The 14,860-nt window shown below is 50.0% G+C and overlaps 1 protein-coding gene and 1 non-coding gene across 4 annotated transcripts in view; both read left to right on the forward strand.

Annotated features, from left to right (window-relative positions):
* STX2 (syntaxin 2) overlaps window positions 1–10,162 on the forward strand; it is a 54,413-nt gene extending 44,251 nt beyond the window's left edge. The window contains exons 7-12 of one of the 3 annotated variants that reach the window (XR_009181775.1): window positions 299–372; window positions 481–618; window positions 2,659–2,769; window positions 4,975–5,099; window positions 8,013–8,332; window positions 9,788–10,162. Coding sequence is in view for 2 of the 3 variants with exons in the window: in XM_012526417.3 (XP_012381871.1) it covers window positions 299–372; window positions 481–618; window positions 2,659–2,769; window positions 4,975–5,055 (404 nt within the window). In the remaining variant the exon portion in view is untranslated. Of the gene's footprint in view, window positions 1–298; window positions 373–480; window positions 619–2,658; window positions 2,770–4,974; window positions 5,100–8,012 lie in introns of all 3 variants that reach the window. The other 2 variants (XM_012526417.3, XM_058281209.1) reach the window with 2 other exon arrangements.
* LOC111764906 (U6 spliceosomal RNA) lies at window positions 3,366–3,470 on the forward strand. Its single transcript, XR_002797390.1, has one exon. It is a non-coding gene; the product is annotated as a U6 spliceosomal RNA (small nuclear RNA).
* Window positions 10,163–14,860: the final 4,698 nt, after the last annotated feature.

Here is a 14,860-nt window from a genome sequence, read left to right on the forward strand (position 1 = left end):
AATGTCCTCCAGGTTCATCCATGTTGTCATATGCTTCATGACTTCATTTCTTCTTACCTCTGCATAATATTCTGTCATGCGTATACACCACGAATTGTTTATCTGTTCCTGAGTCGATGGACACCTGGGTTGTTTTGTGAATGACGCCGCTGTGAACATGGGTGTGCAGGTGTCTGTCCGTGTCACTGCTCTCAGGTCTGGGTATGTACCCAGTTGTGGCATTGCAGGGTCACATGGCAAGTCTGTATTCCCCTTCCTTGGGAGCTCTGAAAGGCATTTTTAATTGTTAATCTTTTAGCTGGAAAAACCACCACTGACGATGAACTAGAAGAAATGTTGGAAAGTGGGAATCCCTCCATTTTCACTTCGGATGTAAGTTTACATATTTCTGTGCAACTGCATATATATATATATAGTTTTCCTTAACTTCCAAAACATTCATAGACTCGAGTGTTTCTCTTTTATTTTTGTTTTTCAAAGATTATATCAGATTCACAGATTACAAGACAAGCTCTCAATGAAATTGAGTCACGTCACAAAGATATCATGAGACTGGAGACCAGCATCCGGGAGCTGCACGAGATGTTCGTGGACATGGCGATGTTTGTCGAGACGCAGGTAGGGAGCGGACACCGCGTCTTGCCTTTGATGGGGTTCCTGGGAAGGCTCTTACTTGTGTCCCACCTCCATGTTCAAAGGTTATTGCAGTGTTAGATGTGACGCGTAAACACCTGCTTCCAGCAGCAGCTCTGGTCCAGGTGACCACGTGCAGTGGCGGCCTGTCCACGGGCGGCTGTTAGGCATCGTGGGCAACAACGGTGTTTTGTTCCTGGACAATTTTTAATGAAAGGGACAAGTGTTGATAATAGAATTCTAGACTAAAAAATGTATATATATTCATACATATAAATGCATATAAATACACGTGTTACACATATGCACAGATACATTCATACAAACACACATATTTATATACAGTGAACTCAGCTACATAAAACAGCATTCACAGGTGGAGAGAAACACACCCACAAGTGTAACAATAGTATTCTTCTCTTTGGAATTCTGGAGCTATGGGAATTTTAGTTTTCTTCTAAAATACAGTTTTCAAGTTTCTTCAAGGAGCATATATTAGAGTAATAATTGGGAGAAATATTTAAAAAACAATCCTGAAGGGAGAGACAAACGAGGTTTTGCTTCTCTTTTGTCTTGGGTGGCTCTATGGTCATTCTTTCTGCCGCAAGGCAAATAGAAGCTTGTTCGGAGCATGTCTGTAAAACAGATGGGAGGGGACGGGCATGTGAAAAGGCCTCGTTGAAGGAACTGAAGAGGTGGATCAAGTTTTAAAAATACGTAAACGTCAGTGTCAAATATAAGATGGTACATGTCTGTTTCGCGTGGCTGGAGAGGTCCTGCCGCGTGCTTTCAAACACCACGTGGGGGTTTCATTTAGTGGCTCAGTGACTGTTGGTGTTCAGCGAATGCCCGGTGGCGTGGAAGTGCTCCTGTCCCTCCACCGGAAGTCAGCCGCCTCCTCGCTGAGACCGATCTCCGAATAGGCTCTGGCTGAAGCAGCCCTGCAGGGAGGCTCGGAGCTGACGGGCTTGCTCTCTGATTGGCGTTATGTCAGCAGGAAGAGAAGCCCTTGGAAGGACGTCGCCTAAGTGTGGGCGAAAAACGCAGACGCCACGCGTTTTCCAGGAGCAACCAGCCACCACTCGGCGGCCGGGGAACGATTTCACTTCTCTTTTATTTCGGGTGGATCCGTTGCCCTTTAGGATATAAGATATTCCCTGCTTTTTGGTTTCAGGAAGCATTCCAAAGCAAACCGTCTAGATGGAAAGGACGTTAGATTCTTTTTGCAGCAATTACAGGTTTTATATGTTAGGCTTCAATTGAAACTGTTCTGTGCCATCTGTATTATTTTAGGCCCCGTTAGAAAAAGTGCCGTATTCTTAGATTTGTTTCATTGTTTACTTTAGAAGTCTATTAGTATTGTATTGTAGAGACTCATCTAATTCAAAATAGATGCATAGTCGAAAGTTTGCCTGGTTTGAATTTTGCGTGACCGCGTGGCTTGTGTGTCGCTCCTCAGTGGCCACTCTCTGCTCCTGCAGGCTAGGTCTGCTGGTGGACAGACCCCAGGTAAGCTGGCGGCTCCCGGCCTGCCCGTGCCCACCCCGCTTCCGTTGTGATCCATCGATTCAGTCACCTTGGTGTCAGACATACGCTGTGTTTCATTGACTACGATTTTAAAGAAATAGCAACCATTTCTACCACTGGAAGAGATGTCATCCTTTGTGTATCGTGCGCTTGTCCATGGTGGTATCTGGCTGACCTCCAGCTGCCTCCTTTCCTGCACCGTGTCCTCTCTAAGACCATGTTCTCATGCTGAGCGTTTCCCAGTGCAAGCTGGGCTGCTCTTGGTCATCCGCCTTCTCGGCCGTCCCTTTTCATTTTAAAACAGAGGCTGGATTTTGACTGCTTTATGTTGTCCTATCTAAAGTGCATCTCCTTTTACCTTGCCTTAAATGTGAACATAGAAACAATCAGTAGCCATTGCACGACATTACGCTTGTATAAAAACTCCATTGACGGGTGTGGTTGTCTTCAGGTACGTAATTCAGTCACCTGAAAATGTCTTTTTTTGAAAATTTTAAGGGTGAAATGATCAACAACATAGAAAAAAACGTTATGAATGCTGCAGACTATGTCGAACATGCTAAAGAAGAAACTAAAAAAGCTATTAAATATCAAAGCAAAGCAAGAAGGGTGAGTTTAGTTTTTAAGAATTATAGTGCATTTTTCTCAATGTTGGGTTCAAGTTTCAATACATTAATGTAAGCTTATCGATATTCAAAGACATAAAAGTTTCTTAGGGAAAATACTTTACTTTTGAATTGATATCATTTTTACTAGCCGTTTTAGAAGTTTATTACATAAATTATATTGAATGTAACTCTTTTGTGTTCTAGGTAATTAAAATCCTTTACAATAAAAAAAGTGTTATTTCTCTTTCCTAGGTTACATGAGTTTAAAATTTTTGTGTTCTCCATTTCTTGTGTCATTATTTGGAGGGAGATATGAAACTAATTGGATTAGAAATTCTCCTTAAAAATTGTTGGCTACACATTTTATGAAACAACCATTTTACCCTTTAGATTATTAGCTGTGACTCTGATCTGGAGGAAGGATGGGCATGCTTTGAGACTGTGGACTTCAGCTGTTTTTTCACACCTGCATTTAAAGGGACCCTCAAAAGGGATGGGGGCCAGTTCTGCTTGAGAGCCACGTACTTTACAGTTAATGAGGACTTGGGAACCCAATTTTAATTTTTTGTTACCAGGGCCAACATTTAAGGCTTAACCGTGCTCGCTTTGGCAGCACATTACATTGGAAGGATACAGAGAAAGTTAGCATGGCCACTGCACACACAAATTTGCACATAAATTCCTGAAGCACTCCATAATTTTGATTTTTCAACAGAGGATAATAAAACTATAAAAATTTAGAAAAACAACTTATTCTACTGATTTAGGCATTTTTAGCTTTATTCCTCTGAAACTTGGAAGATGACAGATTTTCCACATTGTCACCTCCTTTGGCTTAATATATAGAGATGGTGTGGATGATCTAAGCTTTGGAAACAAATTTTAATATTTTAATTGGAATCTTAAGTGTGTCCTGTGTGTGAATAAAAGTCTTTCTAAAAAAGTAAAGAAGCTACAAACCTAAGTTCCGCTACAGGTCCAGTTCCGACCTGGGTGCCTCCTGGGCCTGCCCGCCCAGCAGCGCCCTGGGGTGATTTCTCTCGGTGTGGAGAGAGAGTGACACCCAGCAGAAGCCGCTGCTTCCTGCGCTTGGCACGCCCCCCAGCGCCGTCTTGGCGGCTGGGTCCCGCTGAGGTCGGAGCGAGGCGTGGCCGAGGCCGTGGAGGGGCGGCTCCGCTCAGGAAGAGTGAGCGGCCGATGCAGGCACCCGAGGACCCGCTCAGGGACGTTCCCAGATGAAACGCCGATGCCCTGCTGGGTCTCAGCCACCCGTAAAGGTGGTGGTGAACTTTGAGATGAGTCCCATGGGTCTTCACGTTATCTTGTGTTGTATGTTCTTAAAATATTGGTCCTGAAGTTGAGGTGGGAGATGCACATGCGGGTGAAGTGCTTGGCTCAATTCCAGGCCCCGGTGGGTTTGCTTAGAAAGGCAGCCGCCCTCCTCTTCCTCCGGCCCTAACTGCCAGTCCAGTGGGGCCTTAGTGTGAGGCTGCCTGGCTTTCTAAAGATAAGAGGTGGCGGAGCTGGCAGACTTCCTTTTTTAACCTGCTGAGTAAGCCTCGTTCTCCGAGATGGGCTGGGGACCTTGAGCGTACAGTGGTTCAAAAACGTGATGCCCATTTCAAAAATTACTACCTTTTTGATTAAATGCCTGAAATCTAAAACCACGCAGTGTTTTTGATGCCCAGTTAGACGCTTAGATGCCTTGCCGTTGCTTCCACTCGACGCGGCTGCCCCTTTGCTGGGTCTTGTTTGGTTCCCAGAGGCTGATGGCGGCCGGCAGCGTCGGGAGCACGCGTTCGTAGGGCCGGGTGCGGGCCGGGAGCAGTTTAACCGCCAGCAGCTGAGGTCCAGCCTGGGGCGCAGGGCTTGGTAGGTGGACCCCGCCTCCGGTCCCTGAGCTAGCGACAGCTGCTGACACGGCGAAAACCGATGGCCTAGCTCAGGCCGTCAGGAGGTCACTGAAACCACGTGACAAAACTGGTTTCTAAGAGCTAGACAGCCGGGGGTCTGCAGATAATTGGACTTTATTAAATTAAAGAAATCACCTTTGCTGAGAACCAAAACATGTCAAACAGGTGTAAGCAGAAGCCCTGCCAGCGGCTTTAAAATGGGCCCTGGTGGGCCTGCTGCTCTGAGCGCGGGCTCTCTCCAGAGGGGCCCTAGAAGTGAACCGTGCTCTAATCAGCGTGTTTTCCTTTGGCAGAAAAAGTGGATAATTGTTGCCGTATCGGTGGTTCTGGTCGCCGTAATTGCTCTGATTATTGGCTTATCCGTTGGCAAATGACGGCGTGGCTGGTGTCGGCGTCGAGCCTCCCCGCCGGTGTGGCAGTAAGTAGCTCTTCTCCCTGCGCGTGGACTCACCTACTTGTAAATTCGTTCTATTTGGCAGCATCTATTTTATTTGAAAATGTTTCCTTATTGAAATGGAAACTGTGTTTAGTTGGCCTGCCTGTTAATTCTTTTTTCTTTTAAGATTTTTTTAAAATTTTAAAAATTTATTTAATTCCCCTCCCCTCCCCCGGTTGTCTGTTTTCTGTGTCTTTTTGCTGCGTCTTGTTTCTTTGTCCGCTTCTGTTGTCCTCAGCGGCACGGGAAGTGTGGGCGGCGCCATTCCTCGGCAGGCTGCTCCCTCCTTCGCGCTGGACGGCTCTCCTTATGGGTGCACTCCTTGCGCGTGGGGCTCCCCTACGCGGGGGACACCCCTGTGTGGCACGGCACTCCTTGCGCGCATCAGCACTGCGCATGGGCCAGCTCCACACGGGTCAAGGAGGCCCGGGGCTTGAACCGCGGACCTCCCATGTGGTAGACGGACGCCCTAACCACTGGGCCAAAGTCCGTTTCCCTGTTAATTCTTAAAGGATCCTGAAAATAAAAGATTCTCAATTTATTTATTTAAAATACCATGATTTTTGTTCACTATATTGGTATCACCTTTCTCTAAATTTCAGTAGATTTTCCACTTTGCCTCTGGTTTCATTATGCATGTGGCGGGCGTCGCCTTGCATTTCCCTTAAGTCAAAATGCTACCTGGCAGATCACCTTTGGACATACAGACTTTCAGTTTTCTCTTAAAATTTGTGTGTGGCATGGTCATTGAAATTAGAATATTGGAACTAGAGGCCCCAGATGCATTCGTTCATTATTAGGGAGGTGCCCACTGAGAGGTACGGGCCCTTCTCAAGGGCTGCGACGGCGGGAGCTGCCGGAGCCCGGCTCGGCCCAGGCTGCCCGCTGCTTTCCCGTGCAGGTTGCTTCTGGGAGCTCCTCTGATGCTCGGTGAGCAGACGGGCGCCTCTCGCAGGCCTCCGCTCCAGCCCCGGCGCCTGGGGTGCTCGCACCCCCCTCTTGGGGAGGCGGGAGAGCCCCCGCAGCGCCGCCTTGCTAGTAGGCCGAGTGTCTGTAGATCTTCCCCAGGGTTTCCCTCTGAGCTCTGCTGAAAACTAATACATGTGACTTCGCTTCACTAATCTCTTGGTATCTTTTAGTATTTTTATAATTCTTTCTAAAGCATGTGTATCCATAATTTTTCCTAGTGGCCATAGCGTGGTTAGTTGACCGTGGTGATGCTCAAGGCAGCAGGTTTAGCTGGGGCCCAGCGAAAGGACCGCCTTTCCCCGATGGCCCCTGGTACCGCCGGTGCCCTGGGCATGGCCGGCCGCTTCACCCAGTGCGTGGGGACACAGGCGAGCGCGGAACAGGTCTCGTTCCCATGCCGCAGGCCCAGGCAGCCCAGCGCTGTGTACCAAGGCGGTGGCTGCCGTCTCTGCTCAGCTCTTAAAGTTAACTCACCTTTCACCTGTCAGCAGGTGGGCTGTGTGCCATGCGCCCTCCCAGGAGGCCCCCTCCCCACAGCCTGCCACGCAGGAGGCCCTTTGCCCATGAGGACAGGGCCAGGAGCAGCTCCCCATGGCTCTATAGACGAGGAGACCGGCCCGAGGCTTGCCCTCGAGCTGGCTTGACTCCTTGGGTGCTCTCGGTCCCTGGAGGAGAAGGCCAGGCATGTGGCTTATGGTCTTACCAGGGTGTTAGAGGAGAATGGCCGTTAAATACGTGCTGTGGCGCGGGCAGGGACCCCGGATCCCGGAACCGGAGGAGCAGAGCTGAGCGCTCCGTGGAGCCCGGTCCCGGGCAGGCCTTGCGAAGTCGTGCCGCGAGGCCACCAGTGCTAGGCTCCCTGCAGCCTCCGCAGAGAGGCTCTCTGGGCGAAAGCGAGGCACACCTGGGCGGCTCCTTTAAAGGGCAGCCTCTGCCTTTCACAAAGAGAACTCCCGCCCTGCGGTGAGTAGCTCCCGTCTCCCTCCGGTGTCTTCCCGGAGGAGGCACACGTCTTTCTCAGGCCTCCTGTGCAGGGAGGCTGGCTGGAAGCAAGAGAAGAGCACGACCAGCCTGCTGCGCCCGGGGAACGTGGAGGACCAGGCCAGGTCCCAGGTTCTCCCTCAGCCGTGTCGTGGACACAGGACCAACCTGAAAACAGGACTGTTTCTGGGAAACGGACTTTGGCCCAGTGGTTAGGGCATCCGTCTACCATATGGGAGGTCCGCGGTTCAAACCCCGGGCCTCCTTGACCCGTGTGGAGCTGGCCGTGCACAGTGCTGATGCGCGCAAAGAGTGCCGTACCACGCAAGGGTGTCCCCCGCGTGGGGGAGCCCCACGCGCAAGGAGTGTGCCTGTGAGGAAAGCCGCCCAGCGTGAAAAGAAAGTGCAGCCTGCCCAGGAATGGCGCCGCCCACACTTCCTGTGCCGCTGATGACAACAGAAGCGGACAAAGAAACAAAAGCAGACAGAGAAACAAGACGCAACAAATAGACACCAAGAACAGACAACCAGGCGAGGGGGGCAAATTAAATAAAATAAAATAAATCTTTAAAAAAAAAAAAACAAAAAAAAACAAAAAAAACAAAACAGGACTGTTTCAGCAAATGAGGAATCTAAAAAGACTTTCAGAGCATCTGAGAGCTAGCATGGTAGGGCTTTTATTCCAGTGAGTGACAGTGTCTGTTAAGACCCCCGAGGGTGCCACGTGAGGGCGTCCTTCCCGCTGGGAGGAAGCAGTTACAGTGCACAGGCGTCAGGCTCCCTGTTTTGACCTTAGAGGCCTTTTCTGTGGCCTTTAGGGTCTTACTTGATAATGGACTTCCAGTTTAAACTATCTGAAATTCCACATTTGTCAGGAAATGACACGGGTGATTCCTCCTCTTTGATACATCGCAAAATTAATTCCTTTTTTTATTTGTCTTGCAGAAAATGACGTTCATTATTATTTGTATAATTATTTTGCTTGTGATCCTTGGAATTATCCTAGCAACAACGTTGTCATAGCAACTGAATCCCAAGAGCTGTTTATCCCCGGAGACTCGGACCACATCTGCGGCAAAACCGACTTGCTCTCGTTTCACTGGAGACTCTCAGGGACGGCGCACGCGGCCTTGAGGGCTGCCGCTGTCATCAATGGAGTCAAGGAGGAAACAGCAACGTCCACTGCTGCGTGGAAACACTGTTGGGAGCACGGACGCGATGAGTGACCCAATGACCTTGGACTCCATCTAAACACACCACAAAAGGTTAACAATGTGAACCTTGTTTCAATGGCCTTAAAATAAGGAATTACTGAAAATTTCAATTTTTTTTTATATTTCAGTGTTAACAAATTCATGTGAAGTTTAATTAGGAATATTTTATGTTATGAAATTATTAGATTTCAGGTCTAAGACTTTCATTTCCTCCCCTTCACCCAGCTAACAGATGCTAATTAAGAGTTGTTTTTTATACTGTGTTCAATTCATGTTTATTTTCTTGTTCATAGAAATAATTTTTAATAATCACAAAGGCCTTTTTGTAAGATATCTATAATTTTTAATGCTTATAGATGAACTGTTTAATATATGACCATCTTAGTCTATCCCATTTTATATAGTAAATATTGCCTTTTAAGTGAAATAGGAAGCTTTATAATATCAGAGCCATCTTTGTACATTGTTCACAGAGTTTGCCATTGTCATAAAAAATGCTGGTTGCAAAGCACCCCGCCTCCCGAGTGCCTTCTGTTTGTGGGCGAGTCCCCCAGGCACCTGCGCCCTGCAGCCCTCTGCCCCGCCTCCCCCCCCCCCCGCCCAGCCCAGGGTGGTGGACGGCCACCGCTCTGTGAGGACGCGGCCTTCCCTCTGCCCGCTAGGAAACGTCCGTGCTCCCGTTCGCATCACTGAAGTCTGAATCCAAATTTAGTGCTGAGACCAAGGCTCAGTGCTCTTCAATCTCAAGATTAATCCTAGTCGTTAAGTAATCACTTTAAATGTAAACGTTTGTACAGATCATTTCAATGTTCTTGTTAAATACCTAATAGTCTGCTGAACTTTACAAGAGAATAGGCAAAGTTTGTAGGAATTTATGACAAACATTTGTATTGCTCTATGAAAGGGTTTTAGTAAAGTAACGTGATTTATTTTGGGCTTGTAAATGTATGAAATCTTACTAGTGAGTGGACATCTAAGAGAAGCATTTACAGAAATGTTAACTAAGCATGTAAAGGATATCCAAAATAGAGTGAACGCTCGTTCCTTCTGGCTGTTGTTCATAAGCATGTGGCTGTATCTTAAAGTTGTTTGGTCTGAAAATTCGTATGAATGTGCTTGATTCCCACCAGTAGGTGTGAATAATCTTGAAGCGTTTAGAGACTGTGCGCCTTGTTTAACATGATTATGAATTTTACTCGCTGGTAGTTTACACACGCCACCCCTGCCTTAGCGTGAAGCCTGCCGCGGCATCTTCACCGGCTGCCGCAGTGTCCTCAGACCTCCGTGGGGGCTCCTGGCCCCGACATTGTTTGTCTTCAATAGCCTGCTAGTAATACGCTCGCTGATACGCGGTTAAAGTCAATGGCTAACTGTCTTGAAGGGGATTTAACTACGTAGAGATCATGCTTGTATTTTTGTAACTTTTATACATTTATTTTTCTGTATAATTATGTCCATGTGTAGAGCTCTGTGCTGAGTTGTGTCCCCCTTTTTCTCCACGTTCAGTTTCTTGGACCTCACCTTTCAGCAGTTCTCACTGTCCTCACGGCAGCCGCTCCGCGGGGACTGGGGGTGTCCACGCTGCGTGCTTGCTCGGCGCGGCGGCCGCGCCTCCTGGTTTACGTTTCCATGTGAAGTCGGTCTCCGAGCGGCACGTCTCTGTGTCTAAACCTCATGGACCTATTTGAAATCAGATTTTTAAAAAATATATTTACAGAGTCATTTGTTATGTTTTATCATTTCTTCAAATAGTTGATGTTTACATTTTTTAAAAAATTGCAGAGTACCAAAAAAGAAATACTTTGTCTTGTCATTTCTGGAAAGGATTTTGGGGAGATATTTTTATTGCATATTCATTAATAAATTGTCCTACTAAGAAAATTGCTCTTCCTGGTGACTATTTTTATTTATAATAGTATAACGTGAGTTAATAATTCTCAGGGTTTTTGATAATTATTTGATTATTACTCTTTTTATTATAATCTTCTATTGTTTGTGTCTCACAACAGAAGTATGTACCAAGGAACCCACCTGAGGTTTTGTCATTTAGACAAATAGCTGCTTCAGCGAGTGTGGGTGGGGCCTCGCCATCGCTGGCCGGGAACGCTGCTTCGTGACAGATTCCACTCGCATTTCCTGTCCCCCCATGGTCCGTGCTATCCTCTATACTGCATCTTCTTTCATATTAAGTGGAATTTCCTTAATTCTTAAACCCTTAGCGAATTCAAACTATGTAGGAAAGTGTTCAAAACCCTGAATTAAACACATACACACTCAAAGAAAAGATGAACCTATAGGAAATTATTTCATATAGATAGATTCCCTACACTAATTTAACCTCCTATTCCTTTACCACTTCCATGATGAGTTTTCCTTTCATTTTTCATATCTTCATATACATATTCAATAATTTACTTTGTTTATGCTTTTTAAAGACAAGCAAAAGTTTATCACAAATGAATTTTATGAATTAATTCAGTAACTCTAATCTCACACCCTCCCGTGAGGTGAAAAATGGAGTAATGGATTACCCTGAGAAAGGAGTCACGCTGGAGAGTTTGCCTGTTGGCTGTAGACTGGAGGACTGGGAAGAGAGGTGGAAAAGCTCACCTGCTTCCATTCAGCAAATCGCTCCCCTGTGAATGAGAAGGTCAGAGGCACGAGGGACCGAAGGCGCCTGCCTCGCTTGACCGCGCAGGAAGTGCGTCCCGTGGGCTCGGGCCGCGCGCGGGGCTAAGTGCAGCCAGGCTGAGCGCTGCGCACTGGGGCGGAATCCCGGGTTCTCTGCTGCTTGGGAACGGCTCTAGTTAACGCAGCCCAGCTCGCATCACCTGGTGGTGAAGGCCTAGTTAGCGCAGCCCAGCAGCCTAACCCAGTGGAAAGGGCCTAGTTAGTGCAGCCCAGCAGCCTAACCCAGTGGTAAGGGCCTAGTTAGCGCGGTCCAGCAGCCTAACCTAGTGGTGAAGGCCTAGTTAGTGCAGCCCAGCACGCATCACCTGGTGGTAAAGGACTAGTTAGCGCAGTCCAGCCGCCTAACCTGGTGGTGAAGGCCTAGTTAGTGCAGCCCAGCACGCATCACCTGGTGGTGAAGGCTAGTTAGCGCAGTCCAGCAGCCTAACCTGGTGGTGAAGGCCTAGTTAGTGCCTCCCAGCACGCATCACCTGGTGGTAAAGGCTAGTTAGCGCAGTCCAGCTGCCTAACCTGGTGGTGAAGGCCTAGTTAGTGCAGCCCAGCACGCATCACCTGGTGGTAAAGGACTAGTTAGCGCAGCCCAGCAGCCTATCCTAGTGGTGAAGGCCTAGTTAGTGCCTCCCAGCATGCATCACCTGGTGGTAAAGGACTAGTTAGCGCAGTCCAGCCGCCTAACCTGGTGGTGAAGGCCTAGTTAGTGCCTCCCAGCACGCATCACCTGGTGGTAAAGGCTAGTTAGCGCAGTCCAGCTGCCTAACCTGGTGGTGAAGGCCTAGTTAGTGCCTCCCAGCACGCATCACCTGGTGGTAAAGGCTAGTTAGCGCAGTCCAGCCGCCTAACCTGGTGGTGAAGGCTTGGTTCATTCATCTAGTTGTAAAAGGGAACAGCCACAAAATGTGAAATGAGAGGTAGACACCGTCACTGGGAGGGTGAGTTCCCTTGGGGTATTTCCAGAAAATTCCTGGTGGACACTGCATTCAATGGAAAAGCATGGGAAGTCATTTATTCAGAGATTGGGGAGCTGTGTGCATTTTCAACTGTGTTTCATTTTTTTTTCCTGAGGTCAACTTACTTGCACTTCAAAAAATAGAGCAACGGGTCGATTCTAGTCTCAGTGTTTTGTTAAAATTAGTTCTGGGGTGTGTGGCACGGAAGGAGGCACGTGGCCCGCCGTCCAGCCGGTGAGTCCACGTGGGCTCGTGGCCCACTCCATGGTGACCACTGGGAGGCTCCGAGACAGGAGCCCTGTGTCTTTACAGTGAGGAGGGAACACGTGGCACGGAATGGAGTGTGGCTCGTGACGCCCTGTTCGTTTTCCCCGTTAATTGAGTAGGGAGGTGAGTTCCGGCAGCGCTGGGGCATTGCTGGTGGGAGCAGATTCCTGAGTCTCAGGGGATGGCTACAGACCTCGCGGGCTCTCTGGAGGGCGCATGTCTGTTAATTTTCTTCTTTAGGACCCTAAAAGGGTGTTGGCATTTTGCCAAAGACCGCTAGTGGACGTTGGGGCCCTTTGTTGTTCCTTGCGCGGCATGAGCACGTTGCTTGCCGAGCACAGCCAGCATCTGGGCGAGGGGCCGTCGGGCTGGTGGCAAAACACCTTTGCACTGAGATGCCTTCTCTGAAGTGCGAATCCTTTTTCTTTTGTGGATAGCCTGTTGGTGTTTCTTTTTCCTGAATTGCCTGTTGATGCCCTCCGCCCTTTTTTCTATTTAACTGCACTTTTCACATTCCAGGGTATCTCCCATCACACTTGCGGTTTGATTTTGTCTGTGTTCCATCTACTTCACCCTGGTCCCGGCTTCTGATCAGAGGCTTAACCAGACCCCCCACAGAAGACCGAGGAGTCAGTGCGCCGGGCCCCTGGGACTCACTTTCCATGGACTCTCTTATTTGATTTCCCCCCACCAAGAGGCAGGGGCTGTTCCCAATTGTTCCCTTTTACTGGTGGGGAGACTTTGGGGGGACAGGAGGCCCTCAGGGTTTTGTGGCTCATGGGCAGCAGAGCTGGGGTTCAAACCTGCCTCCTAAGCTGAGCTGCTTTTCAGAGACGATTCCTGGACAGGTGCACGACAAATGCCCGAAAGCACTGCCCACAGCTTCAGCAGCTGACACGCCACCCAGCAGTCAGGGAGACGGGGGCCGGGGAGCCACCTGCCAGCCAGCCCCCTGGGTTTTGGGTTCTGCGGGGAGGACGAGGGACAGGTAGCAGCTAAATCGTGAACTCTGAGAGCACATACTTTTGTGTCTATCTGACAAAGCCTTGCCATCGAGTCTCCAGATAACGCTTTATAAAATAACCCAAGGTTTTGAGTAACATCCTAAGTAGGTATAATACATGGAATGACTTTTCATTTTGCAAAATGGGCACTTAACTTGGCTTGTCTCTGAATCGAATTTCGTCCTGTGCACTTTGTGCTTCTGTTTCCCATCCCCCTGACACACACATGCACCCACGCACATATACAAACATGCCCGTAAGCACACACGCACACCATACCCACACCAGCACACACCTGCATCCATGTGCAAATGCACACACAGTGCACACACAGGGACAGATGCACACACACAGCCCATGTACACACATGCTCATACACACGTGCACACTTGCACACATACACACAAATGCACACCCATACACCCTCACACAAGGCACATTTTGACACAACTCTCACACATGCGTGTAACACCCATGCACACCCACGCATACACACATGCGCACGCTTACGCGTGTGCACAGAGGCCCCAGGGTTCTAATGAAATGTGTGGTCCGCTTAGGGAAGCGTCAGGCCGTGGTCTTTTTTCAGGGTAGGTGGCATCTTCTCCTGCTAGGACGTGTGTTTCCAACATCGGGGACGTCATGGCGACATGACCGCGCCCGGTGGACCTCGGGAGGCTGCCCGGCCCCCAGCTCTAAGCGCACGTGCGGGCCATCCCCGTGGCCTCCTGGGGCCACGGGAGCCGCCTCCACGGCCCCTGCCCGCGCGGAGTGTTCTTGTTCTCTTCAAGGCCGCGGTCTGGGGAGGGGCTGATGCTGGGAGCTGCCTGGCAGACGTGCAGCCCAAGCCCCGTGCGGCGGGAGCCCCTTACGGGGCGGGGAGCTGGCGGGGCAGAGCAGGGGATTTTGGACAAATCTCGCTCGCACTGCCTAGAGGAGCCCGCATCAAATCTCGGCGTGCGTTTCCATCCTTCGCACCCATTCCTCAGCAAGCGCTCTTCTTTCCCCGTTTCCCAATAAATTCTTTTATGGCCTCACTAAACCGGCGTGTTCTTATTTTATGCGTCGTAGCAAGAACCTAGAGGAGCCCCACGCCTCCCCGGCTCCAGCCGGGCGTCGTGGGTCAGGCCGCCCGGGCTTGGAGGCCGCCCCTGCACCGTGAGCCGCGCCCCGGGCTGGGACCAGGGCGAGGGGGCGAGGCTCCCGCGAGACGCCAGGAGGCGCTCGCACCCCAGGGCGGGCCTTGGGCTTCCGTTCCTGGATTTTGGGGACTGATTTGATCCCCATGCCTCAGTTTCTCCGTCTATAAAATGGGGCGATAGTAGTGCCCACCTCCTCGGGTGCTAAGGGACGAAGTGAGCGACTCTACACCAGGCTGTTGAAGCAGCACCTGGCCCACGGCTGCCCACCTGCCCACGGCCGCTCACCTGCCCACGGCCGCTCACCTGCCCATGGCCGCTCACCCGGCCCACGGCCGCTCACCTGCCCATGGCCGCTCACCTGCCCACGGCCGCTCACCCGGCCCACGGCCGCTCACCTGCCCACGGCCGCTCACCTGCCCATGGCCGCTCACCCGGCCCACGGCCGCTCACCTGCCCACGGCCGCTCACCTGCCACGGCTGCTCACCTGCCCACGGCCGCTCAGCGAGCTCCAGCTCCTAGCCGCCACG

Source organism: Dasypus novemcinctus, chromosome 19 (assembly GCF_030445035.2).
Source record: "Dasypus novemcinctus isolate mDasNov1 chromosome 19, mDasNov1.1.hap2, whole genome shotgun sequence".
Taxonomy (NCBI): Eukaryota; Metazoa; Chordata; class Mammalia; order Cingulata; family Dasypodidae; genus Dasypus; species Dasypus novemcinctus.